General features: G+C 35.9%; 1 protein-coding gene across 4 annotated transcripts in view; it reads right to left on the bottom strand.

Annotated features, from left to right (window-relative positions):
* Positions 1-22,504, bottom strand: part of Macrod2 (MACRO domain containing 2) — a 1,840,776-nt gene that overhangs the window by 1,259,861 nt on the left and 558,411 nt on the right. For all 4 annotated transcript variants that reach the window (XM_005380889.2, XM_013512283.1, XM_005380890.2 and 1 more), the window contains one exon: positions 2,794-2,910. In XM_005380889.2, the coding sequence (XP_005380946.1) occupies positions 2,794-2,910 (117 nt within the window). The remainder of the gene's footprint in view (positions 1-2,793; positions 2,911-22,504) is intronic.

Genomic DNA, 22,504 nt, shown 5'->3' with positions numbered 1-22,504 from the left:
ACTGTCATAGAATTATTAAATATAGAGGGAAAAAATGATCCAAACAGTATGTAATGAGCTTCCTTTTCATTCTCTTACTACAAAAGCACATCTGTGGATTGCTAATGACTCTGAAATGGATGAATCAAATTGATGAGAAAGAAACACATCTCTCAAGGATAGGAAAAAGGAAAATGAACACACACAATGTTTATAAAACACAATTTAAAATATAAGGGTTTATTAAAGTATTGAAATACTGCAAAATGCCATGCAAAGGTAAGATATTACTGTTCATTTTCCTATTCCTTTCTTTTATGCTTTTAATATCAATTAATAATCTTTAAAAATATACAGTATAGAAATACCAAGACTTTTTTTCAAATAATCTTTGTTTGTGTCTTTTATGAGGTGGTAGTGCAATGCGAGTCTGCTAATTTTTATTCTGCCAGATAAGTTTTTATTAAGCATGCCCTGTGGGCTGCATGACTGTAGAATATGTATCAGGCTTCAGCATTTCAGCTCATATGTGCCATGACCTGCACAGCCAGTGGACTCCTCAGAAGGGACAATGGGAGATCAAGAAAAAATGAGACACATGCTAAAAGGCAAGTTGTGACTGGGTGGGACCCGACCTCTCTGATGGAGAGGCAGCGACAACCCAGCATGGTCTACCTCTTTATTTATACACAGTAAATAGGAGGGAAGTGTTCAATGGAGTCAAAAGTGCAAGACCTCAGTGTTTGGCTGAGAACACTGAAAGTGAAACATTCTCAGAGCTATCTGTGCTATTGTTAACAGGGAGGAACACCAAGGCCAGACACCTGTTGGACTGGCTTTGCTCTAGTCCCACCAACTTGTTTACATGGCTCGCCTCTGGTGCTCCATGTTTTGGGGGCTGGCCTTGCTGCATCTCTGAATGTGTGGATGATCTCCAGCTCAGCTACTCCCCACAATGTGGATTCTGTGTCGAGTCCTGTGGACTGACTTTCTACTTCTACAGTTCTTGCCTCACAAAGACTCACTTGCCCCTGGATCCACATGAATACCATACCCGAGTTCAAAGATGTGACCAATCACAGAACTTTCTCAAACTCAAGTACTAGACAATTGATTTCTGTCCCTCAGTACCTGGTATTGTGTAAGTCTTCCATAATCCTGAAATAAGATGAATGATATTTAAAGGAAGCAGAATGATGTATTCTGAGGAATGTCAGACATCAGCAAGTGCACAAAAAAAATTATCACACTGCCAACCCATACAATAGAGCTCTCTTTCCATGTGAGTTATCTATGCTTAGAAAGCTCAGCGTTGGGGAATTTGGGTTTGTGTTTTAATAATAAAGCAGTGAATCAGTGAGAACCTGGCTTATTACTTGGTTTAAAGATAGATGCGAATCTGAAAACAGTTAACAATCTGCTCATTCTCAGGGCGTATAGGTTAGCTGCAGCATAAAGACAGCACAGTGTTAGGAAAAATAAGATCAACATTTGCAAGCATGAGACTGTATAATCCTGGAGAGGAAATCGCCTTTAACATGCAGATCATCAGCTCTGAGAGTCAGAAGGATGACTGCTGTAAACACCATTGTCCACACAGGGTTTATTTGACATAAATATATATTCCAAGGAAGAGTGATAGGCCATTTAGCACATCATCTGATTCTTTTACAAGTTTGTTAAAAACACTAGCAAACAAAGAAATAGGGGAGTTATTAAAAGATAAATTAAATAGTATATAGCTGACATATATTCACTAGTAACTTCCTACGAGCAATATAGAATGTAGTATTACAATGTTTATAAAAAGAAATGCTATTTTAATATGCCATTCTTTACTTTAAAAATCCACAAATTTAAACATACTTTGCAAGTAACCTTTAGAATAACACTGTCTCTCTGTTCACGCATAGCCATGGAAAATTCCATCTAAGACAACCTGTCTATACAGAATCTAAACTGTATCTTATAAGTTTTGTTAAAAATTTTTAATCATTTTTTGTCTCTTACTTTAAAAAAAAGCTAGCTTTATCTTTACATAAAATGTATTCACAGATCCAGGCCGTATCATAAAAAGCAAGTGAACAATAAATTTGTGTCTCAATTTATGGGTCAATGCATGGATCAATGGCACAATGAAACCCCAGCTTCCATCCTAAGACCCTTGAAGATTATGTGATTAAAATAGCTGCACTTTTAATCAGTTTCTTTCTTAGTATTTTTTATTCTATACCACCCATCCTAGTTGGCTAAATGACTAAGCAACAAGGTCAATCAAATGCAATGTTTCTGTCTATTCAAATATAATGGAAATTTTGACCATTCTGCATTCACAGAGCAAATACATTCTCACAGTGACAACCACATTCCACTGGCTTTTCCTGAAAGCAAAGTGTGACAGATGCCTTGGCTGTAATTGCCAATCAGCCTTTACATGGCAGCTGAAAATACAATACATCACTTTGATCTCCTTTGCTCTAAACACATCCACAATCAAGAAACCTGAACAAGAAATAAGAAATTGGCATCATTTCCAGAAGCTGTCACCTGCAGCACTTAAATACTGTAATGTATATTTTGCTCATTTTCATTTCCATGTTTCAGAGACACTCTGTTAAAGGCCTGAACAAAAAATCAACTACAGTTTTACACACACACACACACACACACACACACACACACACAATATGAATACAAACACATTTCATTAAACATCACCAGCATCATATCACTTTCTAATTTTGCACTCAAGGAATTAAACAGGTAAGAGTTCTCATATGAGTTTATAACAGTGTTCCAAAAAGTTGTGCTCACGTTTTGCAGGCAGGTCGTAGCCACAGGTGATTTTTGCATGTCCAGTTTCACAGCCATTCAGGTTACGGCATTCCGCCAGCAAACAGGGGCCTGCTGCCCTGTGAATGCAGCCATCCACTACGGGAGAGAAAGAGACAAGTTAGCCTAAACTTGAACTTTTGGAAATAAATGTAAAACTCAAGATGGAAGAGAAGAGGAACTTAGTTCCCCCTGCAAACCCATAGCTCCATAGAAGAAAACCCATGGTCCAAGTCATGTGTGTGTGTGTGTGTGTGTGTGTGTGTGTGTGTGTGTTTCGTTTCTATGGTAAGCAGGAGTAGAAGTGTGATAAAAGTGATTGTTGGCAAATGTTAAACAAATTTTCTTTGGTTGAGGGAGTTCCAGATATGTTGCATTTTCCATTTTCACTAATGTAAACACTCCCCCTCCACCCGATTTCGTATTACAAATTCAAAGTCAGTAAACACAAGGCTGGAAAGAAATGCTAAAAACAGTCTCTCCTAGCTGGTAAATGTTAACATACTGCAAGCTTTAGAAGAAAAGAGATCAGAAGGGAAGAAAGGCACTCTGGAACATTTGTGCTCACCTAAAAGTGAGCTGGAAAAATTAAAACTACCCAAATAAAAACCAAATCTCTTCACAGTTTCTCCCTACAGAAGCACAACAAAAACAGATCATGTTTTTGCAGGGTAACTGGCCAGGTGCTAGATAAGGCACAAGGGTAAATTAGGTCTTCGCAAACACCTAGATGACCACTCCCACTCACTTGGCGCAGACTGAAATAGAACTGCTACAGCTCATCTTCCTCTGCTAAATGAGCAGATTGTAGCCCTGGACTGCCTCAGGGGCCATCGGTTCTCTGGCTTCTCACTGGGACTCCTGTCACACTGAGCTTTCATAGTAAAAATCACCTTTGAAAACATGAGTCTAATGTCAACAAAAATTGGAAATGTCTGTGACTGAATTGGGGGTGAGCGCATAGGTGTAGGGGTAAAAGACCACATGCACATAAAGTAGGAGACTGAGAATTTGGGTGTTTGATTATCACTGAATAGGCCTCAAGGACAAAAAAAAAATGAAAGATTGCAAACCAAGGGAACGAGAAAGAAGAAGAGAGTAATAGTAATTTGGAATGTGAAACAGGCCAGATTTTAGAGGTCTGAATATTTCCCCCTCATTCTCCAGTCCATACACAAGGCAACTGATCTTTGCCTTTTATTATTACTATTATTATTATTATCAGCAGCAGCAGCAGAAGTTCAAGGCTGGACAAATCCCTGGCCATGAGGGAAATACAACTTCTCTGATGTCTAAGTTGGTTTCTGTTGCCTTTGAATGGCTTGGAGGTATCACTGTTGGCCGAACAAAGCTAGGGAACAAGCTTACTTGGGCTTTACTATATCACGTGCGTATTTATAAAGTTTATATGAATTTTGGAAATGAATATATTCCAAACTTCTCTAGTCTGCAGTGCTTCACAGAACCTAGGTTGAAATCCAGACTCTTTACTGGTCATGTGATGTTACAAGCTCTAGTTTCTTTATAAACCAGAGTCACAAAAGGTACTACCACACATAGAGCTGCATGAAATTTGAATAATGTTCACAGAGGGCATTCAGCATATTGTCTAACCTAATCTTATGTGCTGCATTGATGATAGTTATTTTAAATATCCTAACAGAATTTTGAAGGAACTTTCCTTGCCTGAAAATGGTAAATATAAAGAGGCAAGAAGAATAGGAAAACTACCATTCTCTCTACAACCCAGAGAACTTCCCAGCACTTCATTGAGCGTTCTCTCATTGTTTGTGCACACATACATTCAAAATTGTCTTTCTTATACAAGAAAAGATTGAGAAAAATTTTTGAATTCTTTCAATCAGCAATTTTCTTTTTTAAAACTTATTATAGAATATGCTTTGAGACCATAATGCTTAGTGAAATAAATCAGACACATACTTAAATATTACATGTTTTCTCTTGTATGAGAAACAAGAGAAAGTATAAATAATGCAAAGAGCAAAATAAAAGATAGATGATAGGAGTCAGGGAGGTACACCTTTTGCAAATAAGATGGAGATCTAGAGATGGATGGAGGGAAGAAGGAAGGGGAGGAAGTAGAAGTAAACAGGATTACGATGTGATATGTGCATGTGCAAAATCCCCTGTTATGTATCCCAAATATGCACTAGTAAAATTATTACTTTAAATTATTATAATACATGCACAACATATATGTATAAGAATGTCACAGTTGACTACAACAGTGAAAACTTGGAATTACTCAAGTGTTCACCAATAGTGAACTTGTTAAATAAATAAAAGCTTATCCATAGCAGAGATTAGTATGAGTTGGTTATTAAAAAGAATAGACTGTTTGTATAGGAAAACAGACTCTTAAACATGAAAGATTTCCAAGTGAAAATGACAGATTTAGAGGAGTGTATAGAGTATTATCACAATTTTAGTTATAGTCATGTAAGCATGTATGTATACAGGTATGTATGTTTACATGTGTATGAACTGGAAAGATATATAACTTTATGGGATTATGTTATGGGAAGAAGAGGGTTGAGACTTGGATATAATTTATGTTCTAATTTCTCTGAATTTTTAAAATAACAGCTTCAAGAAAAGTAGTTTTATGAATAGTTTTTCTAAGTACAGTTAATTATTTAGTTTGAAATGGATAAGTAGAATACAGTTTGCTAGTGTACTTAATTATATACTGTCAAATATTGTCTGTGTTATTTAGATTGCAGCCTAATATAGTTTGCAGATATCTAATTCTTAAAATCATTGTGGTTATACCATTATTCCTACATTAGGGCAATGAATATCTAGCTGAAGAGATATGTAACAATAATGGTCGTAGCTTAAATGCATTGAATGCAGCTACATGCTAGGTACTACACGAGGACAACTTTTTAAGGGAAACACTAAGTTTATCATCCTCATTTTATGAATGCTTTGATGTTAGTAACTTGCTTACATTCACAAAGAATTGGCAATGTGATTGAAAGCCAAGATTTGTCTGATACAGAGACCATGTTCTACCACTATCATTCACTTCCTTGGGTCTCAAATCCAGCTCTTATGTGAGCTCGTGAATTTGACTTATTGAACCACTATGCTACATTTTTTTATTTTCATCATTATATTTATGAATTTTAATGTACTTGCAATAAAAAATTTTAGTTAGTATATGTTTGCGATACATAGTAATTACATTCATAATGGGAAATTGGTACATATACATGGCACAGATGTTCAGTATAAAGTTATGATGCATTTTACTTTATTTTTTATTGGATGCAATTTAACAAATGTGTATGATCATGTTACTGTGATGTCTGTAAAGATACTAAATATTTCAACCCAAAACATTCTCTTATGTTCTCTTCATTCAAATTCCTTTCTCACCACCCAGGAAGGAGCCCTTATTTTGATTTCAGTAACCATTGCTAAATTTTAGATGTTATATAACTTTAAACTTCAGACAGCACTTATTGTCTTTTACTCAACATTTTCTTTAAAATCATCTTTGTTGCATGTATTAGGACATTATTCCTTTTATTTTTATTAACATTCAACTGTTGAATATACCACAATTTCTTTATTTATTCATCTGCAAATGTATTTAAGATTATTTACAGTTTTACTTATTAAAAATAAATCTGAATACTGTACCAGTCTTTTTGTGGCTGTACTCTCATTTCCCTTGACCAACAGTTATGAATGAAATTTCTGGGTAGGTATTATATATATTTTACCTTATAAAGAACTAACATAGTTTTCCCAATTGATTATACCAGTTTATGCACACCCATAGCAATGTTTGAATGTTCAAATTTTGGTATTCCTTTAGTTTGGTCAGCTTTCTTAATTCTAGCAATCCTGATAGCAATAAAGGATTAATTTACATTTCTCTGATAACTAACGGTGTTAAGTATCTTGCCAAGAGATTATTGGCCATCCATCTATTTCTTTTTGGAAGTGTCCCTTCATGTCTCTTACTCATTTTTATTATCTTTTTATTACTGAGCTGTATCAGTCAGGGTTTTACTGGAGAAACAGATATAACACAGGATATACAAATTATAAGAAATTTCAAGATTGGCTTACGACGGTCAGCCAGAGAGTTGTATGGGGAAGTGTGCAGAGGGTGTCTGCACACTGAAGACCGAAGGAATCAGCCCAGGGTATGGAGTTCACTGCAGAGTTCCGTGCAAGTCCGTACCAGGAGGCCGATGAGTCTGCGATGGAAGGCTGAAGGACCCAAGGTGGAAGCCGAAGAGTCTGCACTAGAAGCCAGGAGACGAAGTCCAAGCTGAAGGTGAAGACTGGAGCTCCTCCAAAAGGAATGCAAGTACCTCTGTCCTTCTTCATTTCCCTTTTATGTTATCTAGGTGATGATCCACCGTAGGGTGGCTCCTCTACGCCCTAGGGTGTAGAATTGCTGGGCCAACTGCTGAACCAAGTTTACTTATGCTTCTAAACTTCTCAAGTTGACATAATCAATCAACCACTACATGAGCTGTGTTAAATTTGCCATTAATTTCATCCATTTTTTTTCAAATTTTTCTGGTTCTTTGAAATTTCCATTTTTTTTTCTGTTTTCATAGCAGTTCTAACACTTCCCATCTCCTCAGCCATTTTATGTAATCTTGTCATGTAATTTCCTTAGCAGATTTTGTACAATGATTTTAAAGTGTAGATCTGTCAATTCTAATATCCACATAAACACCAGGTCTATTTATATTGATCCATTTTTCACTTAACTCTGGGTCACATTTTCTTGTTTCTTTGCATATCTAGTAACTGTTGATGACACACTGTAAATGATGAATAGTACATTGTAGGAGCTTTACATTCTGTCATCTTCCTCTACATAATGTTGAAGTTTTCTCTAGTAGGCAGGTAAATTACTATCCAACAATATGGAGGCTATATTAAGGTTGGTCTATTTCAGTTGTTTTTCCTAATACTAGAATGTATTCTAGCTCTGGTTTTTCTTCAGATCATACAAATCTTTCACCTTTTAGAATGTATTCTTTGGACCTAAAGCATGGTCATTCTGGGGTATCAATTGAAAATCAAAGGTTTTTGGCAAACCCCAGTAACTGGGGAGAATGATTAATATTCCAAAACCTATGTACCTTCAGTAGAAAGCTACTGAATCCACTCTTCAGTTCTTTTCACCTTGTACCTTTTATTATTTTCTCCTTGAAGTCTTTCCCTAAACATGTTTAATTCAAGCTTCAGCAAAAGACTAAAGAGGTATTTATTTGTAGATTTTTGGGCCTCCCCCTCTGTGACTCTCTCCTTTCTAGGGTCCCATCCTTAATTCCTAGTCATGACAACCCTGTACTTAGTCCTGATTCTTCATGCCAGCAAAACTACTGTATTCTGTTTGAGTCTTATTAGCCACTTGCCTGTGGAGTAGGGAGGCCCCTCAATGCCAAAGCCATTTTGTCTCTTAAATGTAGTCCTCAGCAGTGCGATTTCCTTCTTTCAAAAGCTGAATCATCATGAGTTTAATTGTGCTTTTAGTTGCTCCTTAGTATCAGAAAAGTTTCTGTTGCTGCTTATATTTTGTCAGGAATTTATCATTACTATGGAAATGTAATTCTGATGCAAGCTACTCTTCCAAGGTCAGAAGTGGATACTATATACCTGTGGTGGCGAACGTAGGGCACTTGTGTTGCAGCAGGCTGTTTGTTATCAATGAAAGTTTTAAAAGGTTCACAATCACCACAATATACAATACATTTGATAAGCTATAACATGATATCACGTTATTTTAGGACTGTATTTGTGCCCTAGGGGGAAAAAGTGTGTGTGATAAAAGGCAATGGTAATATAAATTATATCAATTCTTGTGTCTATCTCTGAAAGAAAAAAAATAATATCCCTACATGTACAAACTCAACATGAGTTAAAATTCTCTAATATACTGTCACTTCTGTTGCTAAACTTACTCAAGTCTAATCATATACTTCCCTATTAAAGTAGCGTTTACTGGTCCCCATATTTTATACTGTTTAACAACCCTCAATTCCATATTCCCATACTGTAGTAATTTATACCCTTCCCAAATATTGCTTTGGTTTACATTCTCAACTTCCTGTCACTCCACATCCAATAGTGGACTATGAACCAAAGCAAATAATACCTTGTTTCTTAAACAATGCTGAAGAAGTGGTCAGGTTACTCAAATCCACACAATCCAAAAGTAAGGTAGAATATGTAGCCACAGTTAGAGTGTCAAAAATATGTATCAGAGGATTTACAGTTCACACATGCACCCACTTCTCTCAGCTCTATTTTGGCCTGCTGGAAAGCTTTCTCTTTGGAACAAAACAATAGATTAACTTTTACTACGTAAAACCACTAAGATTATGTGATATTTCTGAGAAAAGTTTGCCTTCAATAATACATTCACTTTTGTTATAAATGATAAATGGTAATTTTCATTCCACTTGGTCACTGCTATTTTATAAACTCTTAAACAACAAATTCAATATTTATTACTGGAAGGAGCACAGTGTCTTAGCTAAATTCATTGGCCTAGGTTTGTCTTAAGTCCTTAATTGGGCTAGAATCTGAAGACTGAGTGAATACCCCAAACCGCTCCTCTCATTCAAATAAGTGTTCCTACTTTTTGGTAATTGAAACCAGACTAATAGAAGATAAAGGCTGAGGATTTTCTAGAAACTGCCTGTGGCATGGCCAGCTAATCCTGGAGTGAGTGCTGAGGTCACTCATGCACAGGACTGCTCTTCATCACCGCTGAAGGGAGTGCAGCCACGGTGCCGTCTAAATACCAGGCTTGCTGCCGAGCTGACACGCCTGTCATTTGCCAGCCTGACTGTGCTGCCTGACTGCTCATAGGTAGATGGTTAACTTAGGAAAGGGCTTGACTCCCAGACACATTCCTCCAATTATCTGGCAAGCACTAAACTCAGAGGACTCCGTCCTTTAAAACAAGGGAATCTCCGTTATGTTCCCTTACAGAGTAGCCTACAGAATTACACTGTCTGAGGGTGGAGTAGAAAAGTTTCTATTGTGATCGGAGAGACTGTTTTCCACTTTTATTAATATTACCTCAGAGGAGAGATTTTGAGAATGTTATTATGTGACAGTTTTCTCCCACTATTTAAATATCTAAAATAAAGACAAGAGAAATGGAACACAATACCATATCGAAATTTTTTGATCTAAGATTCATTAAAATAAATGAATGCCAATCTTCCATTTTGTGTCATTCCTAACACATAAAGTTACCAATTTTTAAATGAATGGATAAGTTGATTCTAAGAATAGGAGAGGAAACGTAAGCCACAAGCACTTAATAGGAATCATCAGATACTGTCAATAGTGAATGTAAGAGCTACCAACACACATGTGCATGCACACACACATACACACACACAGACAACTTCTAGAGAAAATATGAGTTTTGAATGGTTTAAAAAAATATTAAAATTCCATTTATTGAAATCTAGTTATTTTAGAAATTGGCCCTGTAAGGTCTCTTCCTTGTCTTACAAAGACAATTTTCTAAACAATTTTTAGCAAGGGGGATTTTCAAGTTCTTAGGTTTGCAGTCACTTAATCATCTTTTGTAAATAAAAGACAGTAACTTAATCTAAAAGCAGTCATGCAAATCATGTTAGTCGAAAAGTAAAAGGCTTCTCTCACTGAATATATCTCGCAGAAGCCCAAGAAAATATAACAGGCTTCTTTTGAAATTAAATCAAGAAGCCAGGCCTGGTAGCACACACTTGTAATCCCAGCACTCAGGAGGCTAGGGCAGGAGGACTGCTGTGAGTTTGAGGTCAGCCTGAATTTCATCGTGAGACCCTGTCTCAAAAAGACAAAAAAAAAAAGAAAATCAACATAAATATATTAAACAACTATTTTGTACAAAGCATTCTGCAAGAAGCTATGAAAAAATCAAATAATAATAACAACAGCTATAGTAATGTCCCATCTTTCATGTTATATACAGTAATCATGAAATGGACATGAGGAAGTTCTTGGTGAATGGCCTCCAAAATAAGGACTCGAGACATCCATATGGGGATGGAAAAATAAATTCAAACTCATATTCATATTGATAATTTTTATCATTCAAGGTAAACTTTTTGATAAGATATTCAGCATATAGTTTGATAGCAGAGTTTGTATATGAGTACACATATGCATACATTACAGAAATTGTACTGACATAGATGCAGAAATCAAAAACATATGGAGTTAACAGACTTTGTGGTTTACAGGCTCTAGAATCAAATTGCCATTCTCTGTCTTTTATGAGTTTCTATAGCCATACAATCGGTATAGTATTAGAAGCTACTGTGCAGGGTTTTTATGAGAACTGAATAAATAATATTTGTATAGTACTTACCTTATAAGTGCCTGAATAAGTAATCAAGAAATTTTCAAGTGGTAGATCCTGCTTTCCCGACTCTGACTCTAAACTGATCTTATAACTTGCTTTGGCCAAGAGAACAAGCCCTAAATATGGGTAAACTTGAGATATCTATAAGTAAATGGATGAACCTTGAGACCATACTCTTAAGTGAAATAAATCAGACACGTGTGTAAACACAACATTGTTTCTCTGGTGTGAGAAATCAAAAAAGTATAAATAAGGACCAGAATGTATAATAGATATTATGAAATAAGAAGAAAATGCTCAACTTGGAAGAGGAACTGGGGATCGGGGGAGAGAAAAGAAGGAGAGATGGAAACAAAGTTTCTGTAAATGAAGAAAGGAAGAGGGATTGAAGGGAGGAAAAAGGAATGTAGTGGGGAGAAGACAACATGTACAGTTTCAAAGTCCCTATGATGAAAGTGATCAATATGCACAATTTGAATGTACCAATAACTTAATACATTTTTCTAAAAAAAGAAGTGACTATGCACCAATGGGATCAAGGCCCAAGAGGCCTTTCTCAGCTCTGCTTGCCTACATGGAATACTGCCCAGCTCCCATGTGAACAAGCCTAGGCCAGCCTGCTCAATGATAAGAGACTATGTGGAAGAGAGACAGGCTACTCCAGCTGGGACCACCTACTCTAGCCAGTACTCAGCTTTACTGGCAACTAAGCAGACACACGAGGGAGCCCAGATAAGAGGAAAAAAACTGCCTAACTCTATGATAGATTCATAGAATTGTGAGTCAAATAAATAGTTGTCTTATGCCACTAAATGTGGAGGTAGACTTTTTACATAGATGTATGTCTTCAACATCCTCCCTTTTCTTACTCTTGTTCATTTTCTTTGGAAAAGATATAAAGCAATAGCCAATTTTCCAAATAAAGACACAAATGAGTAAACTTAAGAAGCTGTCCTAAAGTCTTGGGGGAAGAAAACTAATACAGCTAAAGTAATCAGGTGAAAAGTTGATTCCCTTAGAGGTCACTTAGAGCCTTCATGAAAGTTTTATGTGTTAGGTACTGAATAACATCAGTGTTCCCTTCAGAGAGAGAAGATATATCTGTGAGAAAATACAATACAATGACAAGGAGATCCACATCTTGAAGTTTCACAGATGTGAGGAATTTGGTTTAGCTATCTGAGACTGCCTTGGGCTGACTCAAAAATGAACTTCTGTGAAGCTTCGGATCTTACTGGTCAATTTGAAGATGAGAGTTGGGCTCTGATCCCAGGAGAAGATGATAAATGTAATAGAATAAACATTTACACACTTATTACCTTAGAAACCTGGAACAGTTTCTAGTTATGGATCACACACCTGACTTTATCTCTGCTCCAAATTCTCAGGCATTTGTAAAAACTTGGAAATTCCTTCTCACCTAGACTCCTAAGCCTAACTAATATGTAGCTACCCCAAAAACAGTGACTTATGCTTTTCTTGTTGGAATAAGAACAATAAGGAAAAAACAATATTTTTCAGAAATATTCACAGTAACTTTTAGGTTTTCCTAGGAATTTCCTAGGAAAATATGAAGCAGTGAACTCTACCTCATCAGTAGATTTGGGGGTGAGAAAGTCAAGCTGATTAAAATCTTGCGCAGAATATGGAAAGATATATTTAGCTTCATAGTAAACAAAGTATTTTAAGTCCTCACCTATACATGTCTTTTCACATATTCATGTTCCTCCTTTAAAAAAAACAAGTCTTACCCCAAGAAGACGGTGACATAGATGGTTGTTTCTCTACCCACTACCATTTCTTATTTTCCCACTAACAGAGTCCTGTGTGGACTACAGTGGCTGTATGCCCACCTCAAGAATCTATTTTTACCAGCATATCTTTCAAAGGCAAAAAAGAGATAAATGATTTATTTATTGGAAGTAAATGTCTTTGAGTGAGCTTTTAGGCAATCTCATTACAGATGACTTACATGGAAAATCTTTTTATTGATTTATTATTTGTTACTGTTTTTTTTTTTTTTTTGCAACTCTTCTACCTGTCTGTGTAATACTAAGACACAGTGGTAAGACTCCAGCAGCAACCAGTAAGAGTGAGCATTAAGGCAACACTGAGCTTGGTTTAATTAAAAAAAAAAAAAAAAAAAGGTGGGAGGTACCTGTATCTAGTGTAATCTACAGAGAGCTATATTAGCCTAAAAGTACTTGTCACTGGACAATAGAAAACATTTTCTTCTTTTAAAAAGGTAGCTTAAATTTTGTGTAAATCACTATCTGGAATGGGGATGAGGACTGAATTTCTATAACTTAGAGCCTAGCGTCATTTCTAAATGTTGCAGACATATGTTTTAATTTATCTGAGATGTACTGCTTGCAGTTCTGGATGAAAAATTTTTATTTGGCTATTAAAGAAGTGTTACATTTTTAGGGAATTCTGAGCTGACAAAACATTGTAAAACAAACATCACAGTAGGCAAAATCCCCAATGGGTCATTGAAGGGGCGAATGCATTATTAACTACCTCATTGAAGAAGGATTGGCAGCTGGAAAAACCTACACTATGCCAGTGTGGCAGGCATGTGACCTTAAATTGCTTAGATTTCACTAACTCTCACCACAGAGGGATATTTTCATTAATAATATGGGTAGATATGCTCAAGACAGATGCTACCAAAGGAAAATGATTGAGAATCATCATTCTCTGAAAGTATGCAGAATTTGAACAGTACATTTGCCATTAGAAATGACAAGAATTTTCAGGCAAAGGATACATTAGCTGGTAAAAACAGTGCTATAAGATACTATTAAATTGATGATATGGGGCTGGGGATTTAGCTCAGCGGCAAAGCGCCTGCCTGGCAAGCACAACGTCGTGAGTTCGGTTCCTGGTACCGGAGAAAAACCAAAAACAAACAAACAAACAAACAAAAATAAATTGATGATATGAAGTGTATAATGTAAGAATCCCCCAAAAGATTGATAATATGTGTTTTTAAATCAGAAAAGTTTATTTGAGAAGGAAAAATTGCACATCTTCATTTTTATTCAAGAGTATACTCTTTCCTTCATCCAAACAGGCAAGGAAGTATGAAAATTCAGGTCCTAGTACTGTACTAACATAATCTTCAAGCCTGGTGTTGATACAGTCTAAGAAGTAATGGAAATTTTGACCCGAAGTAAAGAAGAAATATAGCAGCATGCTCCGAGCAATCATGATAAACCTGCTTCTTGTATGTGATTTGCTTGAGTTAAAGGCACAAATTGTGCTCATGTTTCTGTGAAGGTCTTCTTAATAGAGATCAGGTTAAATGGTCTCTCTACAGGGGTAGAGAGACCTTTCTTAGCTAGGTGTGGTGGCATAGGCCAGTAATCTCAGCACTTGGGAGGCTTAGGCAGGAGGATTCTTGTGAGTTTGAGGCCAACCTGAACTGCATAATGAAACCCTGTCTCGAAAAGACAAAAAGAGAGAGAGAGAGAGAGAGAGAGAGAGAGAGAGAGAGAGAGAGAGAGAGAGAGAGAGAGACCTTTCTTTAAAAAAAAAATAAGAGACAGACCAACTTAATACTTCTTCTTCAACCAAAACTTCCCAGTGGCTGGGGACCCAAGTTCAGAGCTAGGGACGATGTAGGTCAATATTAACAGGTGCCTCAGAGACAATCTCATTTGTTTTATCAGAGAAGGAGACCTATGGAGAACACTAATCTTTCCACAAGGAATTTGGCTTTTAAACTTCAATCATGGTATAGAATTCCCTTGTCCCCACTTTCTTCCTACAAGCACATAAATAAGTCATTTTATGGCTCATACTCCCATCTGTTCTAAAAAATATCAATAGTTTTAGTAGAGATGATGAAGGTCTAAAAAATGTCTAAGAGGGCAAAAGAAATCTTCTGAACTTTCCAAAGGGAAGTAATAAAAGCCTGTCTATGTGTGGGAAAGATTACAAAATTTTGATATACACAAAACAGGAATTGTTTTGGTAAACTTTTGGCTGTTCATTTTGCTTCACTTAGTTTAAAAAGAACTAATGACTGAGTATATCTGTAACTCTAAAGAGCAGATGAACAACAGCAGCACTTTTCTCCAAAGTACATTCATGAAAATGATGTTGGTTGCCCCAAACCAAACATCTACTTTCTCCTCAATCATTATTTAAGTGTAGGTTGATTGGTAATCTTATGCAAATAAAAAGCTTTGAGGCAGAAAACATTTTGACCATTTTGCCAAGTAATGCAATTATTCTTTCTGGCATTTTTTTATGAGTAAAGGCATATTGGATTTCACTTAGTAAGACTAAATTTTGGCAAAAGGGACTTACTTCTTATATTTCATAACTTGGTTCTGTTTCTTATAACAAAAAAAATCTATCCAATGGGGCTTATAGCAGTTTATAGTAATTCTGATTAAATTTACTGTATCTTTCCGATAAAAATTCAATGTATGTGTTTGTAAGATGTTTTTCTTAAAAATTCTAAATTTTTAAGGCTATATATTAGTAAAAAGTTCTTAGGATAAAAAAATATAGCAAGCGACATTTTAGGTTTAAAAGAAATTAGACTTAAACAGATATGAAGAAAAGCAAGTAGTGCCATGCATGATTTTTTAACCTTGTTACATCTTTATATGGTTATTTATAATATTTTCATATACTCATCTAAAATATTTCTAACTTAATAGGTTGAAATCTGTCTCTCCTTAAGAAAAAAAAAAGAATTTTAGAACTATTTCTTCAAGGAAAGAAAAAGAGCAATTTGCCAAACGAAAACTATGGGAGAGTCCTGGTGCTGATCAAACCTACTGTAGACACAGACTACTATACCCCTATCTATGACCTGCCTTGACTGGATGTCAGTGGAGCTCCCTCCTCTAGATTACCAAAGATTCCTTCTCCTACAAAGGAAGATACACTCCCAGAAGTAAGTGAAGTACAACATTCAGTTTGCTTCCTCTAATTCCAAATCCAGTTCCAGTTACCAAGTCCAAAGCACTTGTTTTGTGGCCTCCTCTAGATAAACCTCCCTCTAAACCTGTTTGATATCTCTCTGAGATGTAGGGGATTCTTCTTCAGAAGGGCAGCAGAGTGAATGCTTCACAGAGTTTTCTACTATAGTAAAGATTATTCAGTAACAGTCTACTATTTACATATGCACCCATTAAAAAGTAAAAGTGCAGAGCCAGAACAAGTAGCAGTGACCTGGAGCAGAGCAAGTGGTTTCTCAGTACCAATAAAGAAAGTTTTGTTCCTTCTTTAAATTCATAGAAGAGAGATTACAGAGAGGATAAAAGCCTAGTTGGGATAATCCTGCAGCTCATCGAAATGTCTATTTTCTTTTTCCCCAGTGGAACCATTCTGCCCCATCTAAAATGCTTGTGGGAGAAGTTAAAATGAGCCACGTGTGCTTCCCTCCACAAAGGAGCCCTATATTTAATACAGCACATGAATCCAACACCTCAGACAGTTCTGAAGAAAGCTGTGTTTATTATGTGGGCTTATGAAATTAAAAGTACAAACTTTCTCATCCTAGAAAAATATGCAATGAAATTTACAGCAAATATAAGGAAGCTGTGCATAATGTAACACTTGGCAAGAATTTTAATCAGTAGATTGGCAAGCCTAGAGGCAATACTTTAGCTTCTTTCAAGACAGGTCAGAGCTCCCTTAATTTAAATACCACACACTGGGTCAGGGGAGGACATTTAGGAGACACTGTGCTTTTTGAAGGAGTGCTGATTAGCTGTGCAAGCTGAGAATGGAGCGCTGTTGCTGGGATAAGAGTTTCAACCTCAGGGAACGAATGATGGCAAGAGGTAGACACGCTGTTATTGCAGAGCAAAGCCACAGAGATTTACATTATGATAAGGCATTCCAGCCACATTCTTCTACTTTAAGAATGTAAAGATCCTTCCAGGTATCAGTCTGACTCAGCTTAGCTGTAAAGGATGTAGTTCTAGAGCTTGTCAGAAGTTTTCAGGCAGGACTGTTGCTTTCGCAATTGGAAAACAACAGAACTATCCAGTAGCCTTTAATTTCTGAGCAGTCTGACAGCCATTCAAATAAGTTGACAGTCAGGTCACATAATGTAGACCCAAAACTGACCATCACAGAAAGAGTTATAATGTGATGAAAAGCTCCGGGGAACCTATTAAATCCACCATCCCTGACAGTATGAAACAAGAGCGATCCTGCCTGTACAGCTGTCATTTTAAGGAGCCCACTAAGAAAACACTTGATTCTCTGCCCTCTACAAACACTTTACCAATTAGTATTTTGTGTATTACATGAAACCTCAAAAGCTGAAATATTGAGAAAGAAAACGAAAAAGTCCAGGGGTAGACATGTAAACTACACATACTTAGCTATATCACTTACATGAGTCTTTTACTTAAAAAGAAAACCTTTAAAAATTTATAACTTCAAAAGTTTACACATGGAACAAAGTCTGGAAACACAGATGTTTAAAAATATAATGACTAATTGTATAGCCCTTTATGAAAGTATGCTTTCAGATATAATTTAGTGGACAAAGCCATAGCATCTTTTAAAAAATTATTTTCTACTTTGTAAATCTTTGTACATCTTCCCTCTTCATCCATACTGCAGTAAACTGTTCTTGAAGAATTAACAGATAATTCTCCCCTAATTCTACAAGCGAATTCTAGTCATTAAGGTCAGAAAGATGTTGTTCACTAGGTTACTCTCCTATGTATTCATCTTTTACTTAACAAAGATTCTGTAGGCACCTACAGTGTGCCAGGTTCCAGTAAGAATTGTGACTGAAATACAAAGAAGATACAGCCTTGAACAAAATGGCATTAGCTACATGTAATACTTAAGACTTCTAACAAAGTTTTTGGTTCATATAAAGATTTGCCAGTGTTTCTCCATTCTGTTGCAGTCTGAAAAATCTTCCATCCAGTTCAAATCTTAACTATCCACATGCAACTTCTCTTAGCAGTGTCAGTAACCATTTGTTGTCCTTTCGACCTCTGGTAGGTTTTGTGCAGAAGGTACAGTTTCCAGCATAAGAAAGAATCGGTGAATTTGTCTACAACTATTATCATGTCAGGCAAGCTGTTTAGATATTTTGAGTTTTAGTTTCCTTCTTTATGACATGTCAACATTAATTTTATCTTTTAAGACAATATTGAAGATTAGATTGTACCAAGTATATAAGGCACATAGAACATGATAGATGTTCATTAATTGCTGGGTGCTGCTAATTAGCATTAATTATTATCATTACCTCCATTATCATATCCAGAATTGGGGGTGGCTGAATACTAGTGATGGTTTAGAGGGGAATTAAAGTGGTTAAGTGGTGGCCTCAGTCCCAAGTCAAGATGATACACTTAGTAGGTGATGAAGGTCTACGGAAATGATGCAAAGTTTCTCCTGAAAACTAACATGTGCGTAACAGTCTACATATGACCCAAAGTGAATCCTCAATGTCATCACATGCTTAACCAAAAGGGAAGAAAACAATGGTTAGGGACTGGGGATATAGCTCAGTGGCTTGCCAAGCACCTGCCTGGCAAGCACAAGGTCATGAGTTCAATCCCCAGTACCGCAAAAAGAAAACAATGGTTAATATTCCAAGAAAAGATGATTTTCTCTTCAAAGAGGATGTCATGTTCCTCATTCAGCCTTCTGAGAAATTATCACATGAAATTATTTCACATTCTTTGCAGCCCACTCAAAGCACATAAGGGCTTACTGAAACATGGGTATTGTAAATATGCCTGAATGTCAGGAATTTGGCTGTAACACAGGAACTAGGAAGGACTCCAGTTGTATCTTTCTGTGTTCTTCCTGATTTATGAGCCAGACCCTGGTATCTGATGTACATGTGAGAAAATACATTATTCCCCTTTTTATCTATTGTGATTTTTATGAAGCCATTATTTAATTCTAAACCTTAGAAATGAGCGAGGAGGAGAATATTTTACACAATATAGTGATTTAGACTTTGAAATTATAATATATATCCTAGAACTAGAAACCCAAAAAAGTCAAAGCAAATAAAAAATTTAATTCATTGATAGCAATAGACAGCCATTAGTATTTTCTGTCAGTGGTCATAAAACACAACTCAAGAGGGGGAGGAACAAGGTTTCTAATGTTTTCTTCATTCAAAGCAAAAATCAAATTATGTACAAATTTAGATGACTGTGACTTTGTAAAAATCACATAGTTGCAAAAGTAAATGTCATGACATATAGAATCAAACTAAAAACCATAATATAAAGACCTTGAGAAACATTTCAATAATTAATAATGTATAATTATGCATTGTATGATCTTAATCTTGAAATGATTTCAAAGTTACAGAAAATGTGCAGTGCCTGAATAGAGAAATATATCTCCTTATTGTTTTCATCCAGAGTCCTTAATCATTAATATTTTATATGTCTTCATACACATACCCATTATAATTTATATGTTCATCATTATACATGTAAAATATATATTACAGATCCCTAAAAATACAGATGCTCCTTGACTTATGATGAGGTTAAATCCTGATTAATTTACTGAAAGTTGGAAATATCATGCATTGAAATGCATTTTATACCCTTCCCATACTAAACAGCATATACAACACAGCAGCACAGTACAATGTAGAATGTTGGCTGCTTCCCACTGTAATCACATGGCTGACTGGGTGCTGCAGCTTGTGACCACTGCCCTACATCATAGAAGAACACTGTAGCACATACGGCTAGCACAGGGAAAGATCAAAATAAAAGTTGAGTACCATCTGTACACACACATAGGCACACCACACACACACACACACACACACACACACACACACTATTTTCTTACTGTCTTTTTCTGAATGCCTTGAGAGCAAGGTGCAGATCTGATACTCCATCACTCCCAACTCTCTTTATAACTACTCCATAACCATCCCAGTTAGGAAACTGACATTGGTACAACTCTATCATCTCATTAAAATTTTGCCATTTGTCCCTGCAGTGTCCCTTTTGGTTTTTGGACCAGAATCCAATCCAGCATAAATGCATTTTAGTTAGACATGGAGTTGAATAATTTTTGAATGATTTATGCAAGAGGATTTCTTATTGAAATAACTGCCAAGATTTCTTTATCTTTCACAATATGACTTTTAATCTTTGCTAACAGATTTCGTACCCTCTCATCCTTACATGGTGACCAGTGGAACAGGCATTGCCCTGTCACCAGGAAGCAAATTATTAAAATTCAGAAGAAAAGAAGAATGTGCTTCTGAAGCGATTAATATTATCCCCTTTTTATATTGAATTCACACATCTGTTAATAAAATATGTCAATAATAAAATTTCCTATTATATCATGGTTTCTATAAGTGGTATCTGAGGAAAATATTTATATTTTAAAACTGTGTATTTAAAGTTGTGCTTCCAATTTCAACTGGATAATATTACATACATACTTAGCATAGTTTTAGATAAAACAAGAATTCTGATATACATGCTAAATTAACAAATAAGTATCTTTAGGGAAAGAGGACAGATTTAAAGCTCTTATGAAGGAAAATAGCCATTAACATGCATGTGAGAAGCCTGAATACACTGAGGGTTTTCAAACTGTTACTTATACTTTGACTATAAGCTTTTTGTAGCATGCTATTTTTTGTAGCATGCTATTTTTTTAATGGAATGTGGACTTTTCTCTAGAAAAACATGGGCTGTGCTATCTAGCAGGGATCTCAATATTTCCCCATCATTAACAAAGTATGACATCTAAATGTGGCAAACTCACTTATGCCTGGATGCAATTCTAGAAGAGTTGAAGGGCAAGGGGTTAAGCCATGGCTGTATTTATCAATATGCTTTTAAGCCAGTGGGTGGATCAAGTAACATACAGAGTGAATGGGAATTAAATGTAATTAAAATCACTGTCTCAACAGACAGCACAGGTTATAACCTTTATTCTCTCTGACCAAGCCCCTATGCTCACATGCCTGTAAGAATCATAAATAACAGAATCCAAGATGTTTTACTGTTTTCTTAAAAAATAGTATATTTAAATAATGTTTTTAAATATCTGAACTAATACAAAGCAAAGATGTGTAGGAGAAGGCTATTAGAAAAAGTATCAAGATAAACAGCTGAATCAGTGACATTGTCTATGTATATATGTATATATATATATATATATATATATATATATAATTTTAAGAAATCTTTTCATCTGTTGATAGGTATGTAGACCACTTCCATGATTTAGTTATTGTGAACTGTGCTCCTATAAATTTGAGTATGCACATACCAATGTAATATGGTGTCTTCAGTTCTTTCAGGAAGATACTTCAGATGAGGTATTTCTGGGCCAAATAGAATTTCTATTTTTAGTGTTTTGAGGAGTCTTCATGCTGATTTCCATCGTGGTTGTGATTACTAACAATGTGGAAGCATTGCTTCCTCCCACCCTGACAACCTTCCCAGCAATTTTTTTTTGAGTTCATGATAACAGCCTGTCTTATGAGGTAAGATGGTAGCTCAGTGTTACTTTTATTTGCATTTTTCTAATGGCCAAAGATGCTGAATATATTTTCATGTGCTAATTGGCTATTTGTACTTCTTTTGAGAAATGTCTATTCATCTCAATTGCTCATGTTTTGATAGGGTCCTTTTTTGGGTGGGGAAACTTATTTTTCTGAGATCTTTATATAATTCAGATACTAGTCCTCTGTCCAAGGAGTAGCTAGCATTTTTTTTTCCCATTCTGTAGGTTGTTTCTTCACTCTGATGTTTGTTTCCTTTTCTGTGCAGTTTTTAAATTTGATATAATTCCATTTGCTGATTTTTGATGTTATTAATGTGCAGTTGGGGTTCTGTTCAAAAAGCTCTTGGCTATGTCTATAACTTTAAACATTTTATTTTTTCTTCCAGAAGATTTTGTGTTTCTATTTTTATATCCAGGTCTTTGATCTGTTTTGATTTGATTTTAGTACAGGGTAAGAGATATGGATCCAGATTTATTCTGCACATCGATAGGTAGCTTTCCAGCCCCTTTGTTAAAGAGGCTGTCTTTTTTTTTTTTTTGTCTTTTTGAGACACGGTCTCCCTATGTAGTTCAAGCTGGCCTTGAGCTCACTTTGTAGCCCAGGCTGGTCTTGAACTCACAATGATCCTCCTGCCTCAGTCTCCCAAGTGCTAGGATTACAGGCATACGCCACCATGCCTGGTGAGGCTGTCTTTTTGGCAGCATATATTTTTAGCCCTTTTGTAAAAAACCAGATGGCTGAAAGTGCTTGGGGTTCTGCATCCTCAATTCTTTTTTTTTTTTTATTTTAGAAAT

The sequence above is a fragment of the Chinchilla lanigera genome, unplaced genomic scaffold (genome assembly GCF_000276665.1).
Source record: "Chinchilla lanigera isolate Chin_1 unplaced genomic scaffold, ChiLan1.0 scaffold00014, whole genome shotgun sequence".
NCBI lineage: Eukaryota > Metazoa > Chordata > Mammalia > Rodentia > Chinchillidae > Chinchilla > Chinchilla lanigera.
The sequence above is the reverse complement of the archived record's forward strand: the minus strand, read 5'-3'. Positions and strand labels throughout refer to the sequence as shown.